Here is a 26,140-nt window from a genome sequence, read left to right as displayed (position 1 = left end):
GATGATCATCCTACAGCGCTGGGAACCTACAATCTCACCCTCATTCCCTTCACTGATTCCTTTCTGGGTTAAAGTACAAGGTTTACCTGTCCATCTTTGGACTGAGGCTACTATCAAGTGCATTGGTGAGGATATTGGACTTTACGAGAAAGCGGAAATCACCACCCAGACAGCGAGAATGAGAGTCCACATTGATGGACTACTCCCCCTGATAAAAGAATCTGTGGTTGAATTCCCTAATGGCGACGAGGTAGCTACAACACTCGTATATGAACGCTTGGATAAACACTGCACTAAATGTCTCAGACTGGACCATGAACTCAAAGAATGCTTAGTGGCTAGAGCAGAAGCAAAAGCCAAGATTGCAAGAGAAGAGGAGACTAAAGGAAGAGCTGAAGGTACCTCAGGGGGAATGGCTGCCTCGGGAAGAACAATCACCTCAGCTACAGCTAATCAGCATAAGAGCCTCCCTGAGAAAGATCAGAGAAACAGTGCAGCCTTCCAGTTTTCAGCGGCCTACAACGGGGAAGAAAACTTAAGAAGGAATGATAGGGAACAAAGAGTAAGCTCACATCAGAGACCCTACAAATCACAAACAAGACAGTGGCAGGAGAGAAGCTCATTCCGCCGAAGCTCACAGGCAAGAGAACGCACAAGATACGCCGACGATAGATCGTCCAGACCCTCCCGGGAATACTCTCACCAACGCCATATTCCAGCTCCGCCTAGTAGGAGCTATTACCGAGAAATCTCCAGAAAGGTCCCTGAGGCAAGAGAGACAGGGTCAAGTGCTTCCAAAAATACACAAGAAACAAATGTCAGGGGGACTCCCCGAGCAATAGAAGCAAACATAATTCCACAGGAAGCAATAAGCGAAGCTATGGGAGAGCTAAGAAATGTCATGCTTCAGTACACAAAGTGTGCAGACCCTACTGAAAGAGAAGCTAGGAAGGAGCGAGTTAGACAGGCAGAAGAGAAAGGGGAGATGGAAGAATCAGCAATCCAAATGGCTAGAGCGGCCCTAAATGCAACCGCCGAAAGGTATCAGGAGCCTAATGATGTATTGACTCCAGAGAGAATACCAGTCACTCAACGGTTGGGACCTAGCCCAATACAGCTCTCGAACTTGGGGGTAAAAAACTTAGAGAATTCGAAGAATAACTCCCAGGATAGACTGCCCGCAACTCTCAGACTTGGATCCTCTGTTCCCCTACAAGCTAATAACCAAAGCTTTGTAAACAGCGACAGAGAAGAACCAACAGCAAATGATCCCATACCAGCGCGTACACCAGCAGCTCAACGCATCACATTACCATCAGAGCCCCAGGGAGAAAAAGATGGAGCTGATGAGGCAAAAAGTGCAAAGAAAAAACGAGGGCGTCCTCCGGGGAAAAGAACAATAAGTGGCAGCCCAAAATTGATGCAAGGAGAGGGTTCAAGGAGAAGGACGGTGGCGCAGAACAAACCATCTCCAAACCGCCGTAAGCCTACTACCGGCCAGAGAGCACATACTGGAACTAAAGGCAAATCAGGGCTCCCACGTAGTAAACACCAAGCTGATACGTCAACTACAAGCTCAGAGAACAGGCCTATCTGCAATATGATCCCGGCAACCACGAGGAAGCGGATGGATTTTCGAATTCCATCCACTCTCGGTCCTTAAAGATCGTGAGTTGGAACTGTCAGGGGTTAGGGAATCCCCGGACAGTTCGACGTCTAAAGGAGATAAACCGGTCCACATCTCCAGACATTATTTTCCTTATGGAAACAAAAAATCCTGATCTCTTTGTTCTGAGCAAGACAGACCAGCTGGGATTCGAGCAGCACCACCTAGTCCCGCCTACTGGACATGGGGCCGGAGGGCTAGCGATACTTTGGAAACAAGAAGTTAAACTCCATGTGTTGTCCGCTAATGCTAATTTCATTGACACATGTATTGAATATGAAGGAAAAACCTTCTTTGCTGCATTTATTCACGGTGATACTGATTATGGAAAAAGAAGGATTTTTTGGAACCAAATGGTTACACTTATGATCAGCAGAGACGCCCCATGGTTTATAAATGGCGACTTCAATGACATTTTAAGTAATGATGAGAAGGAAGGTGGCCCGGCTAGACCCGAGGGATCTTTTGGAGACCTGCGAACCTTCTATGCAGAAGGAGACCTCTTTGACCTGCCTCACTCTGGTGATCTTCTGTCCTGGAGGGGAAAAAGAAATGATTATCTGGTTAGATGTCGACTGGACCGAGCAGCTGCGAATAGTTCTTGGGCTGAACTCTTCCCGGCAGCAAGAAGCCATTATCTGGCGTATGAAGGGTCTGACCACAGACCTTTGATATCGGTCTTCGACCCAGGAAATAAAAAGAGGAAAGGAATGTTTCGCTTCGATCGCAGACTGAAGGATGATGTGGAGGTTAAAGAGCTCATTAAGAGAGTCTGGGAAGAAGCAGGGAGCAGTCCTATTCGAACCAAGATATCACTGACACGTTCAGCCATTGTGGAATGGAGTAAGAAGCAGTTTCGGAACAGCAGGCTGATCATAGAGCAGAAAAAGCAAGATCTCGAAACAGCTTTAGTAGATCCCAAGAATGATGGGAACCTGATCCAACAGATTACCGCAGAGCTTGAAACAGCATATAAGGCGGAAGAAGAGTATTGGCGGCAACGGAGCCGTCTTTTATGGCTGAGACTAGGAGACCGTAATACTGGATACTTTCACGCAGTAACAAAGAAGAGAAGGAGAGCGAATTCTCTCACGGTTTTGGAAGATAGCCAAGGCTCAATGGTCTATAAGGAAGAGGATATAACCAGAGTGATAGTGCAATATTACCAATCCTTATTCACCTCAATGGATGGAGACAGAGCGGAAACCGTAACTTATGCACTCCAAAGAAGAGTCTCGGATGAGGACAATGAGCGACTGATCAGCCTCCCGGCTGCTGTAGAGATCAGGGATGCAGTCTTCGCAATACACGCAGATAAAGCGCCCGGACCGGACGGATTCTCGGCTAGCTTCTACCACTCCAATTGGGACACTATCGGGCCAGATATAGTCAGCGAGGTTCAACGCTTCTTTACCTCGGGCGTGCTTCCGCCTAGGATAAATGAAACAAATGTTAGACTCATCCCGAAGGTAAAGAACCCACAAACGGTAGCGGACTACAGGCCCATTGCGCTTTGCAATGTCTACTATAAGATCATCTCAAAAATCCTCACCAAAAGATTGCAACCGCTCCTCTCAACCATCATATCGGAGAATCAGTCCGCATTCGTTCCTGGCCGATCCATTTCAGACAATGTGTTGATAACACATGAGGTACTCCATTACCTCAAAACCTCAGATGCGGAGAAGAGATGTGCCATGGCGGTTAAGACCGACATGAGCAAAGCCTATGATAGGCTAGAATGGGAATTCATTGAGCTGGTACTAAAGCGCTTAGGCTTCCACGACGTGTGGACCAAATGGATTGTGGAATGTGTCTCCACTGTTACATACTCCTTTCTCATCAACGGCTCGCCTAGAGGAAGGGTATCACCGAGCAGAGGACTTCGTCAAGGAGATCCTCTTTCACCATACATATTCATCTTGTGTAGTGAAGTTCTGTCGGGACTTTGTAACAGAGCAAGCGAAGAGGGTTCCATGACAGGAATCAGTGTAGCACGGGCATGCCCCCAAGTCAATCACTTACTCTTTGCCGACGACACTATGTTTTTCACTCGTGCAAACAAGCGCAGTAGCCAAGCTCTAAACTCCATCCTGCAGCGATATAAAGAAGCATCGGGCCAGACAATCAATACCGACAAATCCTCTATTTCTTTCTCAAAAAGAACACCGGCGGACTTGAGAAAGCGGGTAAAGGATGAGCTAAGTATACAGAAAGAAGGAGGAGTTGGTAAGTATCTCGGTTTACCGGAAATCTTTGGGAGAAAAAAGAGGGATCTCTTTACTTCCACGGTGGAGAAAATCAAGCAAAAATCGGCAAGCTGGTCAAATAGATTCCTCTCTAAGGCGGGGAAACTGACTATGATCAAGAGTGTGCTCTCACCGATCCCATCATACTCGATGACCTGCTTCAAACTACCAGTTTCGCTGTGCCAAAGGATCCAAGCTGCAATTACAAGATTCTGGTGGGATGACAAGGAAGGACAACACAAGATGGCATGGACCTCTTGGGAAAAAATGACAAAACCAAAAGCCATTGGAGGACTGGGCTTTAGAGACTTCCAAGCGTGGAATGATGCCTTCTTGGGAAAATTGGGATGGAGATTATATAATAACCCTGGGCTCTTGCTGTCAAGGATCTTGAAAGGGAAGTATTTCCCCTCGGAAAGCTTCATGGAGGTTACCGAAAAATCAGCAATCTCTCACGGATGGCGTGGGGTACTAATAGGCAGAGACTTGCTGAAAGAAAATTTGGGATGGGTTGTAGGTGACGGAGCCTCAATTCGGATTTGGGAAGACCCATGGCTTAGCCTTTCAACCCAACAAAGGCCTATGGGACCACCAACGGAGATCTCGGCAAACCTGACAGTCGCAGACCTTTTCATTGACAACACAAGGGATTGGAATGAGGAGAAAATCAGGAACCTGCTACCACAGTGGCAAACAACTATCAAGACTATCGTACCGAGTGTTGTGGGGATTCCCGACAAACAAATCTGGCTGAGCACACCGAATGGTGAATATACCACAAAGTCTGGGTATCATACAGCCATAAAAAGGAGAACAGAGGAACTAGAGGAGAATGAAGTAGATGAACTACACTGGTTCAAGGGTGTTTGGAACCTACATATCTCGCCTAAGATCAAAATGTTCCTGTGGAGATTATTTCAAAAGGCCATACCAGTGGGAGAGACTCTAATGGCAAGAAATATTACTTCTGATGGTAGGTGCAAGCGTTGTGGTACACTGGAATCTATAGATCATCTGTTTCTACACTGCCCATATGCTGAGAAGGTCTGGCGTCTAGCCCCCTTTGCAGTGGCTTGTGAGGTCAGCGGATGGATAGATTTGAAGAGTGTATGGTTGATCTTATGTGGAAAACCTTGCTTGCCTCCAATAGGGCTTGCCTCTGGCCAGCTAGCACCTTGGATCCTATGGCAAATCTGGTGTGCCAGGAATCATTTAGTATTTGAAGGAAAGTCAATAACTGAAGAAGTGTGCCTCACCAAAGCTATTACCTCGGCAAAAGAGTGGACGAGCTGTCAGGATAAAACGCCCCCACCTTCCCGCAAGACTCCTCCTCGTACCCGGCCAGAACCAAATTGCTCTGTCTTGAATACTGATGCGGCTTGGAGAGCGACGAACCTCACGGCTGGACTAGGATGGACGGTTAAAACACCGGAAGGAACAGCGGAATTCACCAAGCCTTGTCGTTTTGTTGGCTCTGCCTTGATTGCAGAAGGATTGGCTCTACGAGAAGCTCTGTCTGGATGCAGAGATTTGGGACTCAGAAGGATCAGATGCGAGTCTGACTGTGCTCAGTTAATCAAAGCCCTCAACTCACGAGAAGCACACCCGGAGCTTTACGGAATTCTTTCAGATGTGTTTAGTATTTCTAGCTCTTTTGAGTTTATTTCTTTCACCTGGATCCCAAGAGGATTGAACAAAGCAGCTGATAAGCTTGCTAAACAATGTTTGGTTGGGGAAGAAGTCTTTATGACTGATACCTAACTCAAAGTTTGCATTAATATAAGTCTTGTGTTTCAAAAAAAAAAAAAGACAGAAACTGAATCTTTTGTCATACCTAAACTAAACAAAACGTTTTTTATTTATTTTTAAATGGAATATGATGGATGTCCTTTAATGAAATGCTCATCTGTGAGATCCTTGTTTAGCGGTGGACGACTGTGTCTATGTTTAACTTGCACACCCATCGGTGCAGCATTAATCTCAGGCAGCTTGAAATGTTGGTCATATTACCTACGTGCTATACATATACTTGCATGATATATAATGCATTTAGTGTTGAATAGTCACATGTGCATTTGCTACACCTTTTATCCTTTTCTTTCGTTTAAAATAATGTCATTTTTTTTCTAGAAACAGTTGAAGAATTAACGTTAGAGACGGATATTTCGTGTAAGATACTTCGAAGTATTCAATTTAATAAAGAACAACGAAGGTAGTATTTAAAAAAAAAAATAATATCCTAAAGAAAATAGAAAGTCGTTTGTCTGGTGTCTAGGTTTAGATTTTTAGGCGTACCTTAAAGTCGTCTCCAAGTGATTTCCAGCTAAACAGTGGGCACGTTATATAGGATAAATCAGAGAGTAGGCCGTTTTCATATTGATCTTTTTCTAAAAAAAGCACATTCACTTCTTCTGATCCACACACATCACATGAACCATATCCATATATTTATGTAAAGTTGCTACCCATACATCTTTTTTTTTATATCTTCATTTTTCTACCTGTTTGTGCGAAGTGAACTATGCATGTCTGGTAGACTCAGGGGCGGTCCTGGAAAAAGTGGGGCTCTAAACAAATGAAAAAATGGGGGCCCTTCTAACATAACTGAAATTTTAAAATTCGTGAGCAAGAATTTTTTTTTTAAGCAAAACAGAAAAAAAAAACTAATTCTCAAACAAAAAGCTAAGAAAACTGTAAATGTGGGAAGAGAAAAGATTTATTTTATGTAAGTCCCACTAAATTCTGTTGTTCGATTTTATTATTAATACATATAAATATTTTTTTAATGTTTCAAAAAAAACAAAATATTTTTTTTTTAAAATAGGGGCCTTTTAATAATGGGGGCCCCAGGCCCATGTTTCAAATGGCTCTCCTCAGGGACGCCCCTGGGTAGACTGGTCGTGAAGTTTTATGTTATAATGTTGATCAATAAATTGTTAAATTTGTTTGGTTGATTTATTAAGAAATGTTAGCTGGGATAAGTATTTGCTTTGTTAATGTGTATACTTTGTCATTATTTTCGTAATTAGGTTAGATATATGCAGTGACGTACCAAGTCGCAATCGGATTTCCACTTCACTATACAAATACGCATCTTTTGAATCTATATGACAATTTTTGATCGGTTTTGTTTTAATATTCCTTCAAGAGAATTTGTACTCCCTACACACCAAATATCCCCTATTTGCACTCTATACCCTATATCCCTCCAATTTTCTTCCTTCCATCATTACCATTTTCCCCCATTTGTATGGTATTCCACCCTTTTAAGTATATTGAGCTAATTTGCTCTTCCTTCAAAGTATTTAGATTCACATTTTCTTTTCTTTCTTTGTCCCTAGATATATCATTACCGGACAGTTCTTATCAAATCGTCGACGTACTTTTCGAAGTAATGTCTTTGGGACGTTGTTAAACCAAACGTAACGTCTGCTCTTAAAAGCATTATATACTTCCTGCATTGTTTCTTATGCATCTTAAAGCCCTAAAAACTTTAGCACGCTCGGGGTATATAGATTTTCATGCTAGACTAAATTTTATTTTATGATAAAAATGTCATTTTTGATAGATTTGTCTTGTTACATAAATATAACTATTTAATGTCAAAGACAAAACGCAAACTCAGAACCTATATTCTATACAAGTTAACATATTAATAAAAAATCTGATATCATAATCGAGGATTTTATAATGTGCTCTATATGAGACATGTTGATATAATTTATAGGCGTGACAGAGTAGCTTATACTAAGATATGTAGGACAAATAATCTAAGTTTGTGTTGATATAAATAATTCGGAAAGATAAATAAAATAAAATCATGTCTGCTTTGCGTGTTTAAAGTAATTTTATAGTATGATTTTTAGTTACATTTGATTTATCTCCAAACCTCTTTAGGATAGTAGAAAAGAACAAACATTACAAATGCATATTTATATTTCCATATATATATATATATATATCAAATTTGAAAGTTTCGATATAGATGGGATGAGTATATCAGGCAGTAGGGTAGAGTGGACCTGCGAAGCTGCAATTATCAAATTGGTGTATCATTCACTTGCAACTTGAATTATATGAACACTTCCCACGAGTTGCTGTTTTTCAATTGTTTTCTTTTTCCCGAGAACATTAATGTGTTTAGTTGAAAATTCAGAAAACGACGCATTCTCTGATTGATTCAAAAGCACTCGTTTGAATTCCATATCGCAACTGAACTAGTGACGTATTTATAAGTTTTATGTGATCATTAACTAAAGTTGACCTTAAGGCTATAGCTTGTTATTACTCTTAGGTGAACTCTCATTGATCAAGTATTCAATAGTTGTCCCAAACTTTTATAACTAGACGCCCTCAACCTTTTTGTATCAAAATACTTAAAGTTTTTTATGTAGTGGTATGTTTTATTCGTTAATCCAATCGGTTAAGAAATTAATGCATTTAATGTTACAAAAATGTGGAAAGTTTTTCTACTACTATAAAAAGATACCATATGTTATCGGACAACCAAATAAACTGACTAGCTATGACGAAATCTAAGCCCAAATTTCTCACATAATTGTGATATTTTTTTTGTTTCATTGAAGTTTCGAACTCTCCTTTCTATTTTTTAACTGATGAAGTTTTGAACTCTAGAGGAAGTGCTTTAACATATTCCAATAGTTATTAATGTACTCCAGTAGTACAGTTACATGGTTGGTGTGGAATTGATATGTTTTAATAGTTGGTACTTTAGATATAGTTGTTAGATCAGTCATATACATTTGATATTTATTTTCAAACGTTAGAGCATCTCCAATGTAAAACTCCATTTTTTCCTTTAAAATGGAGTAAAAGTGAAAATAAAGTAAAATTGCTCCAACCCTACTCCATTTTCTACTCCATAATGGAGTGATGAACAAACAAAAAATAGATTACTCCATTTATGGAGTAAACTTCATTATGGAGTGAGATATGGAGTTGGATTGGAGCATTTCTTACTTCATATTCACTTTTAATCCATTTTAGAAGAAAAAATAGAGTATGGATGGAGATGCTCTTACAAGGTTTGGTGCGCCCGTGCGTGGTGGCCTAGTGACCACAGCAAACTTGTGGTACGTACAGCTGGGTTGGCAGTGGCACCGAACACCAAAGTATTTATATTACTGCATTAAAGATTTCTACCTCTCATGACATAAACTTAAATAATATCTGCCTCTCTTTTTGTTTGTTTGCAACTTTGTTTAATTTTATAAATTACAAAACTGTAATATATATCTTCTGTTTGGAACCTTTGTTTAATTTATAAATTACTAAAACTATATATCTTCTTTAGCTTAGCTGTTCTTCTCCCTCCCCACAAGCCGATGCTCTTGACCCATCACTTGTCGTTTTCCTCTGGTGTATTCTCTTTCTTCTGCAAAATTCTTATTTTATAATTTCTTTATCTGTCGATCCATTTATATTATTAGTATTATCTCAATAATAACATGCGAGTGACAAAGCAAAAACAAAAGAGTTTTCAGTGGAAAAGACAGACTCCCTTAATGGGATACACACGCGAGGTGAGTGCATAGATACTTCAATACAATTATTGAAGAGTTTACACATATAAAAAGAGTACAACCATCCCTCAAAGATCGGAACACATTAGAAAAGAAAAGCGATATGGGAGAGATAGCAGAAGAGTTCCCGGTGGTTATAACGGACGATGACCGGTGCGTTGTACCGGAGGTTGAGCTCACCGTACCCAAAACCGATGATCCGAGCTTACCGGTTCTCACGTTTCGGATGTGGGTTCTTGGTATAGGCGCGTGCATTGTACTCTCTTTCATTAACCAGTTTTTCTGGTACAGAACCATGCCGTTGAGCATCACCGGAATCTCAGCTCAGATCGCCGTCGTGCCGCTCGGACATCTCATGGCGAGGGTGCTTCCGACGAGGAGGTTCTTGGAAGGTACGAGGTTCCAGTTCACGTTAAATCCAGGTGCCTTCAACGTCAAGGAACATGTTCTGATCACAATCTTTGCGAACTCCGGCGCTGGCTCCGTCTACGCTACTCATATCCTCAGTGCTATTAAGCTTTACTACAAACGCTCTCTTCCTTTCCTCCCTGCGTTTCTCGTTATGATCACCACTCAGGTCTCCACTTCCTCTGATTCTTGGATCTTAAATTTTCAGTTCTTGAAATTCTTGAATCTTGAAGTTTTTTTTTGTTTTTTGTGTTGTATAGATTCTTGGATTTGGATGGGCGGGTCTATTCAGGAAACACCTGGTCGAGCCAGGAGAGATGTGGTGGCCAAGCAACCTCGTCCAAGTCTCTCTCTTCGGAGCATTACACGAGAAGGAGAAGAAATCAAAAGGACACATGAGTCGAACACAGTTCTTCTTGATCGTCCTAGTAGCTAGCTTTGCTTACTATATCCTTCCCGGTTATCTCTTCACCATGTTAACATCAATCTCATGGGTTTGCTGGTTCAATCCCAAATCAATTCTAGTAAACCAACTCGGTTCAGGTGAACACGGTCTAGGTGTTGGATCCATTGGTTTTGATTGGGTCACCATTAGTGCTTACCTTGGAAGCCCTCTAGCTAGTCCCTTGTTCGCTTCAGTCAATGTAGCTATTGGCTTTGTGCTTGTCATGTATATCGTCACGCCTATTTGTTACTGGCTTAACATATACGAAGCCAAGACGTTTCCTATCTTCTCTAGCCAGCTCTTCATGGCTAATGGCTCACGCTATGATGTTTTGAGCATTATTGATAGCAAGTTCCATCTAGACCGTGCGGTTTATTCTAACACCGGTTCTATCAACATGAGCACCTTCTTTGCTGTTACTTATGGACTCGGCTTTGCTACATTGTCTGCCACCATCGTCCATGTCTTAGTATTCAACGGAAGGTATACAATTACTTAACTACTTTCTCTGTTTCATAAAATAATATTATTTTGACATTTTATTTCTTATTATACAAAATGTCATTTTAGAATTTCAATACAATTTATATTTACTTTAAACTTAGTATTAGTTACAAAATGCATTGATATTATAAATAATGTTATTTATCTCAAACACTATTTGATTAAGTAAGTTTAACTAATAAAATTCAATCATTTTCTTAATTTGTAAAAATATGTTTTTTGTTAAAAGGAAAGAGTTAGTTTATTTCTACTAATCAGATCAAACTCAAGACATCTCTATATGTTTTACAGTGACTTGTGGAAACAGACAAGAGGAGCGTTTCAGAAGGATAAGAAAATGGATATACATACAAGAATCATGAAGAAGAACTACAGAGAAGTTCCAATGTGGTGGTTTCTGGTGATCCTCTTACTGAATATTGCGCTCATCATGTTCATCTCTGTGCACTACAACGCCACCGTGCAGCTTCCTTGGTGGGGAGTGTTGCTCGCTTGTGCTATTGCTATCTCTTTCACTCCTTTGATCGGTGTTATAGCCGCTACCACTAACCAGGCACCAGGGTTGAACATTATAACCGAGTATGTTATTGGGTATATCTACCCGGAACGTCCTGTTGCCAACATGTGCTTCAAGGTCTATGGATACATTAGTATGACTCAAGCTCTAACTTTCATTTCCGACTTCAAGCTCGGTCACTACATGAAGATCCCGCCTAGATCCATGTTCATGGCTCAGGTACGTTATCAATTAGTTTTAAGTTGAAAGCTCGTTAAAGAAAAGAGCATAACTAATCAAACTGGTTAAGTTCAGGTGGTAGGGACGCTTGTGGCGGTTATGGTTTACACAGGAACAGCTTGGTGGTTAATGGAAGAGATTCCTCATCTCTGTGACACATCCTTGCTTCCTTCAGACAGCCAATGGACTTGTCCCATGGACCGCGTCTTCTTTGACGCCTCTGTGATTTGGGGACTAGTGGGACCACGCAGGGTGTTTGGAGACCTTGGAGAATACTCGAGTGTCAACTGGTTCTTCCTCGTAGGCGCCATAGCTCCACTCTTGGTCTGGCTAGCCGCTAAAGCATTCCCGGCTCAGACATGGATCTCCAAGATTCATATCCCTGTCCTTGTTGGAGCCACCGCAATGATGCCGCCAGCAACAGCTGTTAACTTCACCAGCTGGCTTATTGTTGCATTCGTCTTTGGCCATTTCATTTTCAAGTACAGGAGAGAGTGGTGGAAGAAGTATAACTATGTGTTGTCGGGTGGTTTAGATGCTGGCTCGGCTTTTATGACTATACTTCTGTTTCTTGCACTTGGAAGAAAGGGTATTGAAGTGCAGTGGTGGGGAAACTCTGGTGACCGTGATACATGTCCTTTAGCTTCATGTCCAACCGCAAAAGGGGTTGTGGTCAAAGGTTGTCCCGTCTTCTAGCTTGTCAGAGAAACAGTATATAACAAGACGCAAGGAAACAGTATTATTTTTATCCTCAGAAATGTATTTACTCTTTGAAGAAGTTTGTCATAGCTTTACATTAGGTACTGTTCTGTTCTATGACCAAACACAAATGCTAGTGACTCTATTTTTGTCTTCTTATAATGAGTATTATGTGAAGATATTTTTTTATCCAAAGCATAATACAAGAACAGAGTTTATCAAAATGGTAGAAGCAATGTCTTGTATAGAAAGAAAGAAGAAACACACTGATTGCATACAAAAATGAACTTGTCTTTCAGTTTAACATCAACAATAAATAATAGCCAAGAAAATTAAATAATCAAACTTCACTGCTATGAACTTTCTGTTCTGCATGCTATATTGCCTTGCAAAACAACCTTAAAATCTTTTCTTGTCTTCTATCTGTCTCCATTATTGAATCCGGAATGTGCGTAATACGTAGATTATTTCATCAAATGTTGAGAGGAGCTTCTTCTGCGTTTCTTTCATTAAGAGGTGTCCAATCATTTGCCTCTGCAAAATCATAGAGAGTTAAAACTGATTGTAAGTGGGAAGCTTGCTAGAGCAAGTAGGTAGCTCAATCAACATAGAGACAACATACTTGGTTTGTCAGCTATCGTCATGAGCCTTCTTTGCAGGAGACTTGCAATAAAGAGGAAGACGGAGCACATTCCAAACATGACAGTCATAGGGAACTCATTCACCTTCAGAGCATATAAAAACTAGTAAGTACCAAGGGACAGGTTCATAGGATAACGCATAAAAAGAATTGTGGGGGTACTTACATTGTATAAGACAACGCAGACAAAGATGTTCAGAGGAATACGGAAAAAGTTCATGATTGTACTTCTGGCTTCCTCAGGGATGTATTGGGATCTCATCTTCATTATGGATGGCCAAAACAGTCCTACACACGCCTCAAAGACACAGAACCCAAGAAGCTGAAAGCAACCAGAGAAAGAGATTCCTCCACCCTTTACTTTGGAAGGTGCTACCAACGACTGAGTCACAGACATATAATTGCAAACAATGAGTCACAGAATAGAACAACACAAAAAGAAGCTTTTTAAACACTTACAGCCATTATTATTGGAAGCAATAGTGAGGCCGCAGACACTAGGAAGACGATCTGCATGTAGCTCTCTACTTTGGGAGATGAGCGAGACAACAGACGAGATGCAAGGGAACTGCCGAGCATCGAAGCAAGCATAAAGGTAGCAAAAATGAAACCATGGGGAATCTCCTCATCGTTGGGGCTTAGAGCAGGAGTCCAGAGGAATACAAAAGTATACATAGATCCTTCAAAGAGCGACTGGATGGCACCCAAAAGTGCAATCTTTTCATCTGATGAAAGATACAAACATTCTTCAAGACTCAAGAGGCAAATGTCAATAGATGTTAGTGAGAAGCAAAAGTACTATCAACTCACCAGATGCAATGGCGATTGCAGCACCTCTAAACTGAGTAATCAAGTCCTTGTTGTCAGAAGGATCTCCATAGTTTTCTGACCATGAAGATAGAATGACAGCCATTCCAATGGCAAGAAAGCATGCAGCAGCGTCAAATGGCGCAACAGGTCCAAGAGAGAAGGAATGCACTAGCAAGTTCCCAAACAATCCAGCGATAATAGCAACAAGACCATTTCCAAAAAACACAGCCTTTGAGAATGTTATAGACAGCCATTGCTGCTCAAAGCCCCTCTGAATACATCACAAAAGAAATATATTTAATTAGGATAAGGGCTTTAACTCAACATAAACCTTTGGTAACTTTACCTTATTGTGCTCAGCAACTAGCCAGGATTCAAAAGATGAAAAGAGAAGGGAAGTAGCAATGCCTCCCAACACACGGCCCACCATCAAAACCTTGTATTGAGGAGAATGCTTGGTGATACAGCTCAATATGTAAGTAATACAGTACGTAACGCACGCCCTCTTACGACCCCTGTGATGCAGAGAGTTATTGAGATTTGCCATTTAGTGTAAGAACATAATAAAAGCATCAGCGAGAGAGAGGAAACTCACTGTTTGTCGGCAAGAGAGCCAACGATAGTACCAAAGAGCATAGAGGAACCAAAACCAGCAATGAAAAGCTGCCCAATGTCCCCTTTGCTATACCCATAAGTACTGTAAAGATAGTACACATATGGACCCTGCAACCAGTCACCCGCTGCCATTCAAGGAAACAAAACAATCATCAAAACTCTATAAAGTTTGAAACTTTAGTTTTAGCAACCAATCTCTAACCCATAGTAGTAGGTAACATTATTGTTAACAGATCTTCAATAATTGGTTATCTTCTCTAACAAGTGAAGCAATTCAAAACCAACAACAAGCACGGATCTGAATCTCCCACCCAAATTCCACATTACTTTAACCAGATCAGATCAGATCGGATCGAATCAAACATTTTCTAGAGATAATAAAAATTGGGGATCGTACCCATCATGAGAGAGTAAACGACGAGGTAGTTGTTCTTGAAAGAAGTGAATGCTGAAGAAGTGTTGATCCGATCCTTGTTGTTCTTGCTCAGCTCCAACGTCGCCACGACGATGCCGAGGACCCCGAACACCACGTAGTAGAACACCTCCATTGTCGCTGGATCCGGAGAAATTGAGAGATGGGGAGAAGTGCTTCTTTGAGATTCAGATCTTTCTATTCTCTACTATCTATACTTGTACTAGGCCTCGCTTACAAACCAAAACCCGAACCCGACCCAAAATTAAAGGTATCGGTTCGGTTTGGATCCATCTAATAACATGTCTTTCATATTGTGATTCTTTGAATTTCGGATTCAGTTTGGTTTAGTTTAACCCAATAACCTAAACATAACCAAACTAAACCAAACATCTATATTATTAAACTGAAGTACCTTTTGGTACTGTTTGAAAATTTAGATAGTAGATTAAATGCAAATTGTTTGGAAACAATGATAGCAGATTAAATATCTTTTTTATTTACATATTTAGTCACTGTATTTTTTTCTCATTTACAGATTATGTCGTTTGCAAACTTGGATAGCAGATTAAATATTTCTTTTTATTTACACATTTAGCCATTGCATTACTTTCTTATTTACAAATCTTCCACTTCACTTAAAATAAAAAAAAATAAATTAATTACAATGAATTGTTGTTATTTTTTGCTGAAAATAAAAACACAAACTGTAATATATAGTATATATTAATCTGCTACAATATAATTTTCAAGAAACCCAAATATCATAAAATTAATAATAATTCATAAAAACCTACTGTAAAAAATTAAATCATTTTTAAATAAATAAACAAAAATATCAATAGGTTAATATATAAATACTACAATTACATCAAATTGCATCAAGTTATAAAATTATAAATATAATATTATGTACAGATAAAAAACTATTATCAAACATCTATATTATAATATAATATATTCTACTCTAAATATATTTTACAAAACATAAAAATATAAAGAGTTCCAAATATAAATGGACATTTTATAAAATCAATGGTTTAGAAACCGTGAGATATGGTACATGATCACATGGTCTAAAAGTGTTCATGTTTCCTACTAAACAGCATTAGATCATAGCTTGTTACACAAGGATACTCACAGAGACCATGGAACAGATTATAAGGAGATAAACTCCTATGTGGTGGATGCTGCTACATATTTTCGAAATTGATAAAGGTCTGGTCATAAGAAAGAAATTAGATTGACATATAATGATGTAGTAAGCAGCATATGGATCACTGGATAAAGAATAACATTGTTCCTAAGTTGTTCATAGACTGAAACAAAGCAGCTGCATATATTATGTAAATGAGTTGTATAAGGACAATCCAATTCAGTCCATATACTTATAAAAGAAATTTGAATTCCTTGTGTTTACTTTATACTAAACCAGCCTAAGAGAGGTTAGTTGATTGATACAGATTATCTATCAAATCTATAACACTAGCATGGACCGACTAGATTGTAGTACGGGCTAGTGAAAAAAAAGGAAAGATCAGCCTTCATGATCGCAGTCCATAAGCTCGTGTAGTCGAAGTCCATGACCTAATATATCTTCCGGTGCGTGGTATAATCCACGGCGACATAGCTCATGAGACGCCATCAAGATATTGATAAAGGACTGCAATGTCTGATGTATATGGCATTACCGAATGTAAGAAAGATTGATAATCGAGATCCATGAGTGTATTTGACCTCAGAGCCGTAGTGTAACATTATATAAATTTTCCCTTTTATATTTAGTGTAACATTTTATTAATTAATATTATTGTAATATTTTACATATGTTCTAGTTATTTATAAACATTATATAAATTTAATTAATTATAAAAAAATATAAAGATAATAATATAAAATAAAAATATATTTTTGAAATTAAGTTCAAAATATAATGTGTTTTTGAAGATGCTTTTAGACAAGTCTATGAAAAAACATGGGAGTATGGGACTTCCCAATTAACGATATCGACAAGAACAAGAACGTGGAGTCTTGCTTATATGATCTCTACGCATTTAGCAACCATTACAGTGGTGGCCACTACACTGCTCACGCCAAGGTCGGTCGCTTGATTGCTCTCACTATTTATTCTGATGAGTCCTTTGGATAAGCATATGTGTTACTGTTCCTGCAGTTGATTGATGACTATAAATGGTATCATTTTGACGACGGTCACGCTCATCCGTAAATGACTAGAAACAGAAGAAAACTTCGCTGTCTCTGTGTTCTGTTTTACCGAAGAGTTGGAAGCAAAGCAGAGATACAATCCAGAATGGCTGATATGGATTAATCGAGCTTTCACCTCACATAATGGGCTGCATTGGTTCAAAGATGCATTCATTAACGACTCTATTCTTTCTTAATTCAAGCTGGCGTTTCGGCTGATGAGTTCTTCTTCAGATTTTTTAACGTTTATTCACTTCCAGGTTTTCTTTTCATCCTCCTTTGACCATTTTATGAAATTTCAAAAAGGAATTAACAGCAAGCCTTCAAAGAAACGGAGCTCAAACAAAATGGTAGAAACAATGCCTCATTGATTGCATACAAAAATAAACGTGTCTTTAAATTCTAACAACAACAATAAATAATAGCCGAGAAAATTAAATAATCAAACTTCACTGCTATGAACTTTCTGTTCGAATTGTTGCATGCTATATTGCCATAAGAAACAACCTTAAAACTTTTCCTTGTCTTCTATCTGTCTCCATTATTGAATCCAGAATGTGCATAATGTATAGTTTATTCATCAAACGTTGAGAGGATCATCTTCTGTGTTTCTTTCATTAAGAGGTGTCCAATCATTTGTCTCTGCAAAATCATTAAACTCATTGTAAGTGGAAAGCTTGCTAGGGCAAGTAGATAGCTCAGAGCTAAATGAAACATAGAGACAACATACTTGGCTTGTCAACAATCATCATGAGCCTTCTTTGCAGGAGACTAGCAACAAAGAGGAAGATAGAGCACATTCCAAACATGACTGTGATTGGGAACGCATTCACCTTCAGAGCACATAAAAACTAGTCAATACCAAGACACAGGTCATAGGATAACGCAGAAAAGGAAGCCTAGAGGAGACTTACATTGTACAAGACAACACAGACAAAGATGTTCAGAGGAATCCGGAAAAAGTTCATGATTGTGCTTCTGGCTTCCTCAGGTATGTATTGGGATCTCATCTTCATTATGGATGGCCAAAACAGTCCTACACACGCCTCAAAGATACAGAACCCAAGAAGCTGGAAGCAACCCGAGAAAGAGATTCCTCCACCTTTTACTTTGGAAGGTGCTACTAATGACTAAATCACACATCCGGTTGCAAACAGTGAGTCACAGAATAGAACAACAGGTAAATAAGAAGTCACGCTAAGCATTTTTAAGAAACTTACAGCCATTATAATTGGAAGCAATAGTGAGGCAGCAGAAACTAGGAAGACTATCTGCATGTAGCTCTCTACTTTGGGAGATGAGCGAGACAATAGACGAGAAGCAAGAGAACTGCCGAGCATCGAAGCGAGCATAAACGTAGCAAAAATGAAACCATGGGGAATCTCCTCATCGTTGGGGCTTAGAGCAGGAGTCCAGAGGAATACAAAAGTATACATAGATCCTTCAAAAAGCGACTGGATGGCACCCAAAAGTGCGATCTTTTCATCTGATCAAAGATACAGAAACTCCTTACTTTCCAAGTCATCAAACATTCTTCAAGACTCAAGAGGCAAACTGAATTCAAAACTCACCAGAGGCAATGGCGATTGCAGCACCTCTAAACTGAGTAAGCAAGTCCTTGTTGTCAGAAGGATCACCATAGTTTTCAGACCATGAAGATAGAATGACAGCCATTCCAATAGCAAGAACGCATGCAGCAGCGTCAAATGGCGCAACAGGACCAAGAGAGAAGGAATGCACTAGCAAGTTCCCAAACAATCCAGCGATAATAGCAACAAGACCATTTCCAAAAAACACAGCCTTTGAGAATGTTATAGACAGCCATTGCTGCTCAAAGCCCCTCTGAATACATCACAAGAGAAATATATTTATTAGGATAAGGGCTTTAACTCAACATAAACCTTTGGTAACTTTACCTTATTGTGCTCAGCAACTAGCCAGGATTCAAAAGATGAAAAGAGAAGGGAAGTAGAAATGCCTCCCAACACACGGCCCAACATCAAAACCTTGTATTGAGGAGAATGCTTGGTGATGCAGCTCAATATGTAGGTAATACAGTAAGTAACACACGCTCTCTTACGACCCCTGATACAAAGCACACCATTACGCAATTACTAAAAGAGAGTTGTTGAGATTTTCCATTAAGTACAAGAACATAATAAAAGCATGAGAGAGAGAGAGAGAGGAAACTCACTGTTTGTCGGCTAGAGATCCAACAATAGTACCAAAGAGCATAGAGGAACCAAAACCAGCAATGAAAAGCTGCCCAATATCCCCTTTACTGAACCCATAAGTACTGTAAAGATAGTACACATATGGACCCTGTAACCAGTCACCCGCTGCCATTCACAAAATATCAAACTCCGGTTACATCATTGATGTTAGACAAATACCAAAACCTTCTACAAATTTGAAACTTTGGTTTTAGCAACCAATCTCTAACTCATACTAGTAGAGTAACATCACTGTTTACACATCTTAATCCTCTGTTACCTTCTCTACCAACCAAGTGAAGCAATTCAAAACCATAAAGTTATACAACTCTTTTCTAAAAAGACAATACTTTGCAAGTAAACACGACAAAAACAACAAACACGGATCTGAATCTCCCACCCAAACACATTATTTCAACCAGATCGGATCGAATATTGAGGATCGTACCCATCATGAGAGAGTAAACGACGAGGTAGTTGTTCTTGAAAGAAGTGAAAGCAGAAGAAGTGTTGATCCGGTCCTTATTGTTCTTGCTTAGCTCCAACGTCGCCACGACGATGCCAAGGACCCCGAACACCACGTAGTAGAACACCTCCATTGTCGCTGGATCCAGAGAAATTGAGAGATATTTTCGATGGAGAAAGTGATCCTACTCTACTTATTTGAGATCCAGATCGTTTTTATACTATACTCTCTCACTGACGCGTAAATGCCACTACCTTTGGGCTCCACGTGGACTTTATTACCTTCGGGTTATATAAATATAAACACTCCCAAGTCGTAGTGTTTACGATTCGGAGCTGCGTGAGAGGACGTTGTTTCGCCGTATGAGGATAAGAGAAGGTGCACGTGGCGAGATCTCGACGGTGAGTTGGAGTGATCAACGGTGAGAAGAGTGTCGGTGGAGTGAGAACACTGAGAATAAATGTGTCGGTCGGGTTAAGGAGTGGGGCCGATCCATCTTAAGCCGTCCGATGATTTTAGTTTTCGATACATATAGATCAAAGTTCTTCTAACGAATAGGGCCATTTTCTTAGAACAGTGAGAGTCATTAGTGGAAGTGGGAAAGCACATGACATGTATCAGAAAGTTTCAACGAGTGATTTTGGTTTCGATCCACTGACTCGCCCCTGCGTTCTACATTGAATCTGAGCATTTCATTTGTTCGTTTACATTTTTTTATTTTCTTTTGTAATAACATTTGTTTATTTACTTTCTTCAAAGTCTTATTTTTTTAAAATATACATATGCACCTTGGAATATGTTAAGAGTGTTCGACCTAAGTTCATAACATATTAGGACAAACTTTCTTTGTTAAAAATATTCATGTACTCATGTGTTGAAACATGTGATATTTGTAGTTATGTTACAATGTACTAGTTTTTTTTTTTTGACTAATGTGTTATAATTCATATTGTGGATGTCCATATCCAGCCCATATTTTAGAGAGAGAGGTGCCCGTTTAGAGAGAGAGAGAGTTGGCTACTTCCTTTTCTCCTTTGGCTACTTTTCTATTTACTTTTTTTTTACGTTGATTTATTATGATATTACAATAATGAGAAAGATTCCATAGACGGTTCGACAACCGATAATACTACTTGCCTTATAAGGATTTACGCCTAACTGCATCACCTGAGCCGTCTTACGAAGATCACACCCTGACCGAATTTACTTACACCATGTTGAAGATCCCTTGTAGGTTTGTAAGTCTTTCTTCCGTAGCCTGCATAATTGTTTAATAAATCGTTTTCTCCAGGAATTGAAACCTGGACCTGCTGGTATAGAAGCATTAATGAACCCTTAGTCAAAACACTAGACTAAAGAGGCTTCCACATTCCTATTTACTTTAGATTTATGATTTGTACTCTTTCCATATTTGTATTTCATATTTTAGTCTTTCCATTATTCTATGACGGTATATATATAAATTGCTCCTTATATTCTCTTGTTTCACGACATAATGACTTTTTTTGTACTAGTTTTTGGTCTAATGGAACCACATTTTACCTAATTTAATTAATATCGAATACATTAGTGATGATCCGTAATCACTCTTTTGATTTTTTCACACTGAAATTTCCATTAACTTTGGAACAATACAGAGATGGGGAAAAAAATATTTGCTTAATCTTTAGGAAAAAAAATGATTAGTAAAATTTAACTAAAATTAAGAAAATATAGATACCGCTAGCAATCACCTAAAACTTGAAAAATGACTAGTAAAATTTAACTAAGGGTCTGACTGGTTCAAACGCAATAGTTGCGGTTACGGGAGTTTGCGGATGCGGATGGTCGCGGTTTCTAGCGGTTTTAAGAGATTTGTATGACTGGTTCTGCGGTTAGAGATTGATGCGTTTGCGAGATAATTATGACTGGCTAGCTACCAAATGCATCAGCAATTAAATAATAAATTAACAATATTTACATTTTATATAATTATAAAAATATCAAAAATCATAATATTATAATAAATATACAAATTATGTTTAGAAATTTATAGTTTAAATTTTTTTAAATGATAGAAAATATTTTTATTTTAAATTTTATAATATTAATTAAAATACAATAGATATATTTTAGTATTTATATAATTCTAATTTAAAATTATTATTGAATATTTTTTATTTTTGTATTTATATTGTTTAAAAAAAAAATCATTCTCCGGCAACCGTCTGCAACCACAAACGCTAGTTGAAACCAGCTTTTGAATTTATGAAGTTTAAAAGAGTTTGATTAATTTGTTGCAAAACGCCAACCACCGCTACCAACCGCAAAGCTGCGTTTGCGGGTGGTAGCGGGTAAACCAGTCACACCCTCAACTCTAGGGGGAAAATGTTTGCTTAATCTTATTGTTTTTGTTAAAAGAATTATGAAAAGCAAATAGTAATCAAAAACCAGGTTAACCAAATCGAACCGATCCAATGAAAACTCAAAGCAAGGCTAACCAAATCGAACCGAGCCAATCAAAAACGCTAGCATGGCGCAATCTTAACTAGATAAGAGAAGATTATCTATCATTTGATTTTCAAAAGATAGAATCGAAGGATGAAAATCAAGAAGAGACAACAAGCACCACATGTTCAGATTCTTTCTTAAACTGAGAATAAAGAAACCGCAACACTCATCCCTCTCTCTGTCTTTTTCTCCCTTCCCGCAATTAAATTCTCTCATTTTCCTGAAAAATATCTAGAAAGAAACTCACCAGAGATGGCTTCACTCACTTCTATCGCCACCCCTTATCGCAGCTCAAGTTATCCATCTTCTTCGCAGGCTTTACGTGTCAAACTCACCGGAAACACTCTGTTCTCAGCTGGAGTTAGATCCTCTGCGACTTCATCATCGCTTCTGACTATTCGAAGCGCTGCAACGAAACCTGACAAACCAGCAGGTACACAAACTCGTTCGTGTAATGATTTTGAAATGTGAAAGTTTTGTTATTAGATTATTAACCCCTTGATTCACTGGTTGTGTCTCTTGGAGGGATTAGCTGAAGTCGATTGGAGACAGAAGAGAGAGCTTCTACTTGAGAAAAGGGTATGCACTCACATCATGTTATCACTCAAAGATCAGATTTTTGAAGATCAAAATGTTACAGAGAAGGTTTGCTAACTTGCTATTGACCTGTTGTTGTTAGGTGAGAGGTGTGGACGTGAAGGAAGCTCTAAGGTTACAGAAAGAGAACAACTTTGTGATTCTTGATGTTAGACCAGAGGCTGAGTACAAGGAGGTTAGCAGTTAGTTCTACGCTCTCTAATGTTATGATCTCTTGTACCTTACTTAATGGTGAATTCATGTGTGTTTGGTTTTGAAGGGTCATCCTCCTGGAGCTATCAACGTGGAGATGTACAGACTGATAAGGGAATGGACGCCATGGGACATAGCTCGCCGTCTTGGCTTTGCATTCTTCGGTATCTTCTCTGGCACAGAAGAGAATCCTGAGTTTATTCAAAGTATGGCACTGAGAACAGATCAAAAGCTTTGAACCGTTTCCACATTATTTGTATCCAGCAGCTGAATGTTTGTTTTTGGTGTGACAATTTTGCAGGTGTAGAAGCTAAACTTGACAAAGAGGCAAAGATAATAGTAGCTTGTTCATCCGCAGGGACTATGAAGCCGACTCAGAATCTCCCTGAAGGCCAACAATCGAGGTAGTTTCAAAAGTCTTGCAACTCTTGTGTGGTTTGTTTCAATGCTCATATGATTAGCGTTCTGGCAGGTCTCTCATAGCAGCTTATGTTCTGGTCCTGAACGGCTATAAGAATGTATTTCACCTTGAAGGTGGAATCTACACATGGAGCAAGGAAGGCCTTCCTATTGAATCTGAAGAAGACTAACAGAAAGAGTTGTCCAGTTTTGTATCTCTGTCGAATTCAGGTAGTTTCTTTTAGAGATTTGGCTTTTCATAATGTGTGTTTAAAGTTTGTAAAACTTCAGACATTACCAATGAAAGCAAACCAGAATCCAGACAACTTGACCAATGAGCAAACTATTCATTCTAAGTTCCAATCCAAATAACAAACTCTTTAGCTAAATCTGAGTGTACACAAAGTCTAAAAGGCTTTACACAAGACTCAAACGAGTCCTTATTTGTAATCAAGATGATGCGTCTTCCTTCAACCTGTACAAGGTGATTTCTTGCTGCTTGAAGTATCTGCGATCCTCTTCATCAACCAGTACAAGATTCAGATAATACTTGACGCTAAACTTGTTGTTAATGTTGCGATGCGTTGGTGTAAGATCGTACGGGGCAAGAAACAGTCTTACAGGTATTGACTCACCTGCAAAACTCCTTCACTCATCAAGTCATTCAAGTTTCTTAGAAGCAATCACTAAAACATTGTACATATTACCTCTAACGGGAGTTCCATCCATCAACTCAAATTTCCCAAGTGTTTCTGTCTCCACATGAGTATTAGCACCAGCACCTGTTGACTCCCGCCTTCTGATCTCAAGATCCATGTTCTTCATCTTGATCCTCACAAGAAGAAAATATATTTTCCCAAGGATAACATCTTTTAGGTGATACTTGCTTTTGTTGTACTCAAACTCGATGTGCAGGCAATCCTCAATCCCAACTTCCATCTGTACAATAAAGTGAGATCCAATGTAACTAAGCCTCAAAATGGTGCTAATGATTTAAGCCTTGATCTTGTATGACCCTAAGAACGCTCTGAGTGGAAAAAAAAAAGAAAAACTATTTGACATTTTTTGAATAAGTAGGGAAATGGAACTCAAAGATAGGATTCAATAACATGTCACAAGTGATTGTAGTGAGAGTCTAAAAACTAAGAATGAAGCTAGTTGAGTTTGGGGTTTTTTTGGAAAGGAGCCATAGTTCATGTCTCCATTCTTATAAAGTTTCAAAGTAGGATCCTATCAGAGCTCACCTTGATGCTGTTATTAATTGGAGGAGGTGGAGCATAGTTCCGAACCTATTTCAAACAACATCAACAATGTCACAATAAACATATTTCTAGTGATATTAAATGTGAAATTATCAATCATTACACAATTAGCTGTTTTTGAAACAATGATATGCAGCAAAACAGTAAGAAAATATACCATAAATTCCTGGTATTCCACAATGCTTCCAGCGTAGCCACGAGTGACGGTGAGTTTGAGGACATATCTGGAGAGACATAGAAAGCAGTAGATTGTATTAGAAACTTAGATCAAGGAACACAAATGTATCAGCCTTATGAAAAACTGAGTCATATGATATACCTTAGCCGCACATTGACACCATTGTATGTCTCATATGGCATCTCGACAGTTGGAAACTCAAAAGGGTATGTCTTTCTGTCGTATATATCTCCAGGGACATCCAGTTCACGAACTGGAACAAGCAGAACCACAAAATGGATTATAAAAATTATCTAATACGGTTGAACATGAAAGTAAAGTCATGTTAATCCTAAGTTTTACTCTCACCCAAGGAAGTGAAGTCATAGAAGTTTCCTCTGTCAAAGTACATTTCTGTCGAGAACACAAATGCCATCAGTAATTCAGAAACCGGGCAACAAATCTCTAAAAAGACTCTTTTGGTGGTTAGATCTTAGAGGTCATGGCAATTGCACACCTATTTGACCAAGAAGCTCAACTTTCACACCATTATGCTCCACCTTTTTCCCTTGATATGGTTCAACGCAAACCTAATGAAGATGTTACGGACAAATGATCAAAAAGTATCACAACTCATAACTGGAACAGCTGAAATTCATCTTAGAGCAAGAAACCAAGAAGTACCTTCCCGGAAAGAGTTTCTTGACTCTGGAAAAGTGGCACCAAAGCTGTTTGACCATTTTCTTTCTTCATGGGTACCTAAGGGAAACAGTGGAGGAACAAAGACGTGAACAAGAACATCCGAAACATGATTCAATAAGTTTAATGCATGCGAGTGATCCAGGCAATTATATTCAGTTTGAAAACTTGTTTTCACTACCACAAAAGAGAGAAGAAACCTGTTTACGATTTTTGCCATCAGAGAAAGTGATTGAAATGTTGCAGGCGGGCTTGAATGCTCCAAGAAGATAATTCTGAGACAATTAAAAGCGTGTTTCAGACACAGAAACATCAAGCAAAGAAGGCAAATTACACAATAAGAGCACTTACCATGATCACAAGACTTGAGAGATTTCAATCACAACAAACAAACCTGTTCAAAAGGAACAAAAAATTAGCGGCATTCTTTAGTGTAGTACACCCAATGCATGCGGTTAAAAGCTAGAGCACAAAAAAAAAAAAAAAATCGAGTGAAAGCTGAGAAACTTCTAAATCAGCTGTAATGCCTCAGTGATTAGAACACAGCTCGATTCGATAGAAAACAAGTCGTATAGATCAAATGAGACCCAAAACAACAAATAAAATGCAACAACATTTACCCGCCAAGTCGAAATCACGAGCGAATCCACCGAATCTGATAGTGAAGAAAGATCACATAAACAAAGGCACGAAAAAAAAGGAAGGCACTTTATTTTCTAGTTGACCATACAAA

At 39.0% G+C, this 26,140-nt stretch overlaps 5 protein-coding genes across 5 annotated transcripts; 2 read left to right on the top strand and 3 right to left on the bottom strand.

Moving 5' to 3' along the window:
• The first annotated feature begins 9,192 nt into the window (after positions 1 to 9,192).
• LOC103867590 (oligopeptide transporter 6) lies at positions 9,193 to 12,431 on the top strand. The gene is made up of 4 exons (XM_009145672.3): positions 9,193 to 10,035; positions 10,127 to 10,794; positions 11,107 to 11,551; positions 11,627 to 12,431. Exons 1-4 carry the CDS (start codon positions 9,562 to 9,564, stop codon positions 12,245 to 12,247), a joined length of 2,208 nt encoding a protein of 735 aa, XP_009143920.1. The 5' UTR covers positions 9,193 to 9,561; the 3' UTR covers positions 12,248 to 12,431.
• A 43-nt stretch (positions 12,432 to 12,474) lies between these two features.
• Positions 12,475 to 14,970, bottom strand: LOC103867582 (molybdate-anion transporter). Its single transcript, XM_009145661.3, has 8 exons — positions 14,713 to 14,970; positions 14,296 to 14,440; positions 14,047 to 14,215; positions 13,701 to 13,971; positions 13,350 to 13,615; positions 13,057 to 13,272; positions 12,873 to 12,975; positions 12,475 to 12,784 (listed from the first exon to the last, which is right to left on the bottom strand). The coding sequence occupies exons 1-8, from the start codon at positions 14,861 to 14,863 to the stop codon at positions 12,723 to 12,725; spliced, it is 1,383 nt and encodes a 460-aa protein (XP_009143909.2). The 5' UTR covers positions 14,864 to 14,970; the 3' UTR covers positions 12,475 to 12,722.
• Positions 14,971 to 17,260: 2,290 nt separating this feature from the next.
• LOC103867571 (molybdate-anion transporter) lies at positions 17,261 to 19,863 on the bottom strand. Its single transcript, XM_009145653.3, has 8 exons — positions 19,594 to 19,863; positions 19,127 to 19,271; positions 18,849 to 19,017; positions 18,504 to 18,774; positions 18,153 to 18,418; positions 17,847 to 18,062; positions 17,663 to 17,765; positions 17,261 to 17,574 (listed from the first exon to the last, which is right to left on the bottom strand). The coding sequence occupies exons 1-8, from the start codon at positions 19,742 to 19,744 to the stop codon at positions 17,513 to 17,515; spliced, it is 1,383 nt and encodes a 460-aa protein (XP_009143901.1). The 5' UTR covers positions 19,745 to 19,863; the 3' UTR covers positions 17,261 to 17,512.
• A 2,358-nt stretch (positions 19,864 to 22,221) lies between these two features.
• Positions 22,222 to 23,645, top strand: LOC103867537 (rhodanese-like domain-containing protein 14, chloroplastic). The gene is made up of 6 exons (XM_009145619.3): positions 22,222 to 22,534; positions 22,634 to 22,680; positions 22,781 to 22,873; positions 22,958 to 23,096; positions 23,192 to 23,294; positions 23,363 to 23,645. The coding sequence occupies exons 1-6, from the start codon at positions 22,354 to 22,356 to the stop codon at positions 23,478 to 23,480; spliced, it is 681 nt and encodes a 226-aa protein (XP_009143867.2). The 5' UTR covers positions 22,222 to 22,353; the 3' UTR covers positions 23,481 to 23,645.
• Positions 23,622 to 26,096, bottom strand: LOC103867546 (vacuolar protein sorting-associated protein 26B). Its single transcript, XM_033284225.1, has 11 exons — positions 26,028 to 26,096; positions 25,759 to 25,801; positions 25,608 to 25,682; positions 25,393 to 25,467; positions 25,226 to 25,298; positions 25,078 to 25,122; positions 24,871 to 24,982; positions 24,709 to 24,775; positions 24,534 to 24,578; positions 23,997 to 24,228; positions 23,622 to 23,924 (listed from the first exon to the last, which is right to left on the bottom strand). Exons 2-11 carry the CDS (start codon positions 25,759 to 25,761, stop codon positions 23,740 to 23,742), a joined length of 912 nt encoding a protein of 303 aa, XP_033140116.1. The 5' UTR covers positions 25,762 to 25,801; positions 26,028 to 26,096; the 3' UTR covers positions 23,622 to 23,739.
• Positions 26,097 to 26,140: the final 44 nt, after the last annotated feature.

The sequence above is a fragment of the Brassica rapa genome, chromosome A01 (assembly GCF_000309985.2).
Source record: "Brassica rapa cultivar Chiifu-401-42 chromosome A01, CAAS_Brap_v3.01, whole genome shotgun sequence".
Lineage (NCBI taxonomy): Eukaryota > Viridiplantae > Streptophyta > Magnoliopsida > Brassicales > Brassicaceae > Brassica > Brassica rapa.
Note: the sequence above shows the minus strand (reverse complement) of the source record. Positions and strands in the feature narration are given on the sequence as shown.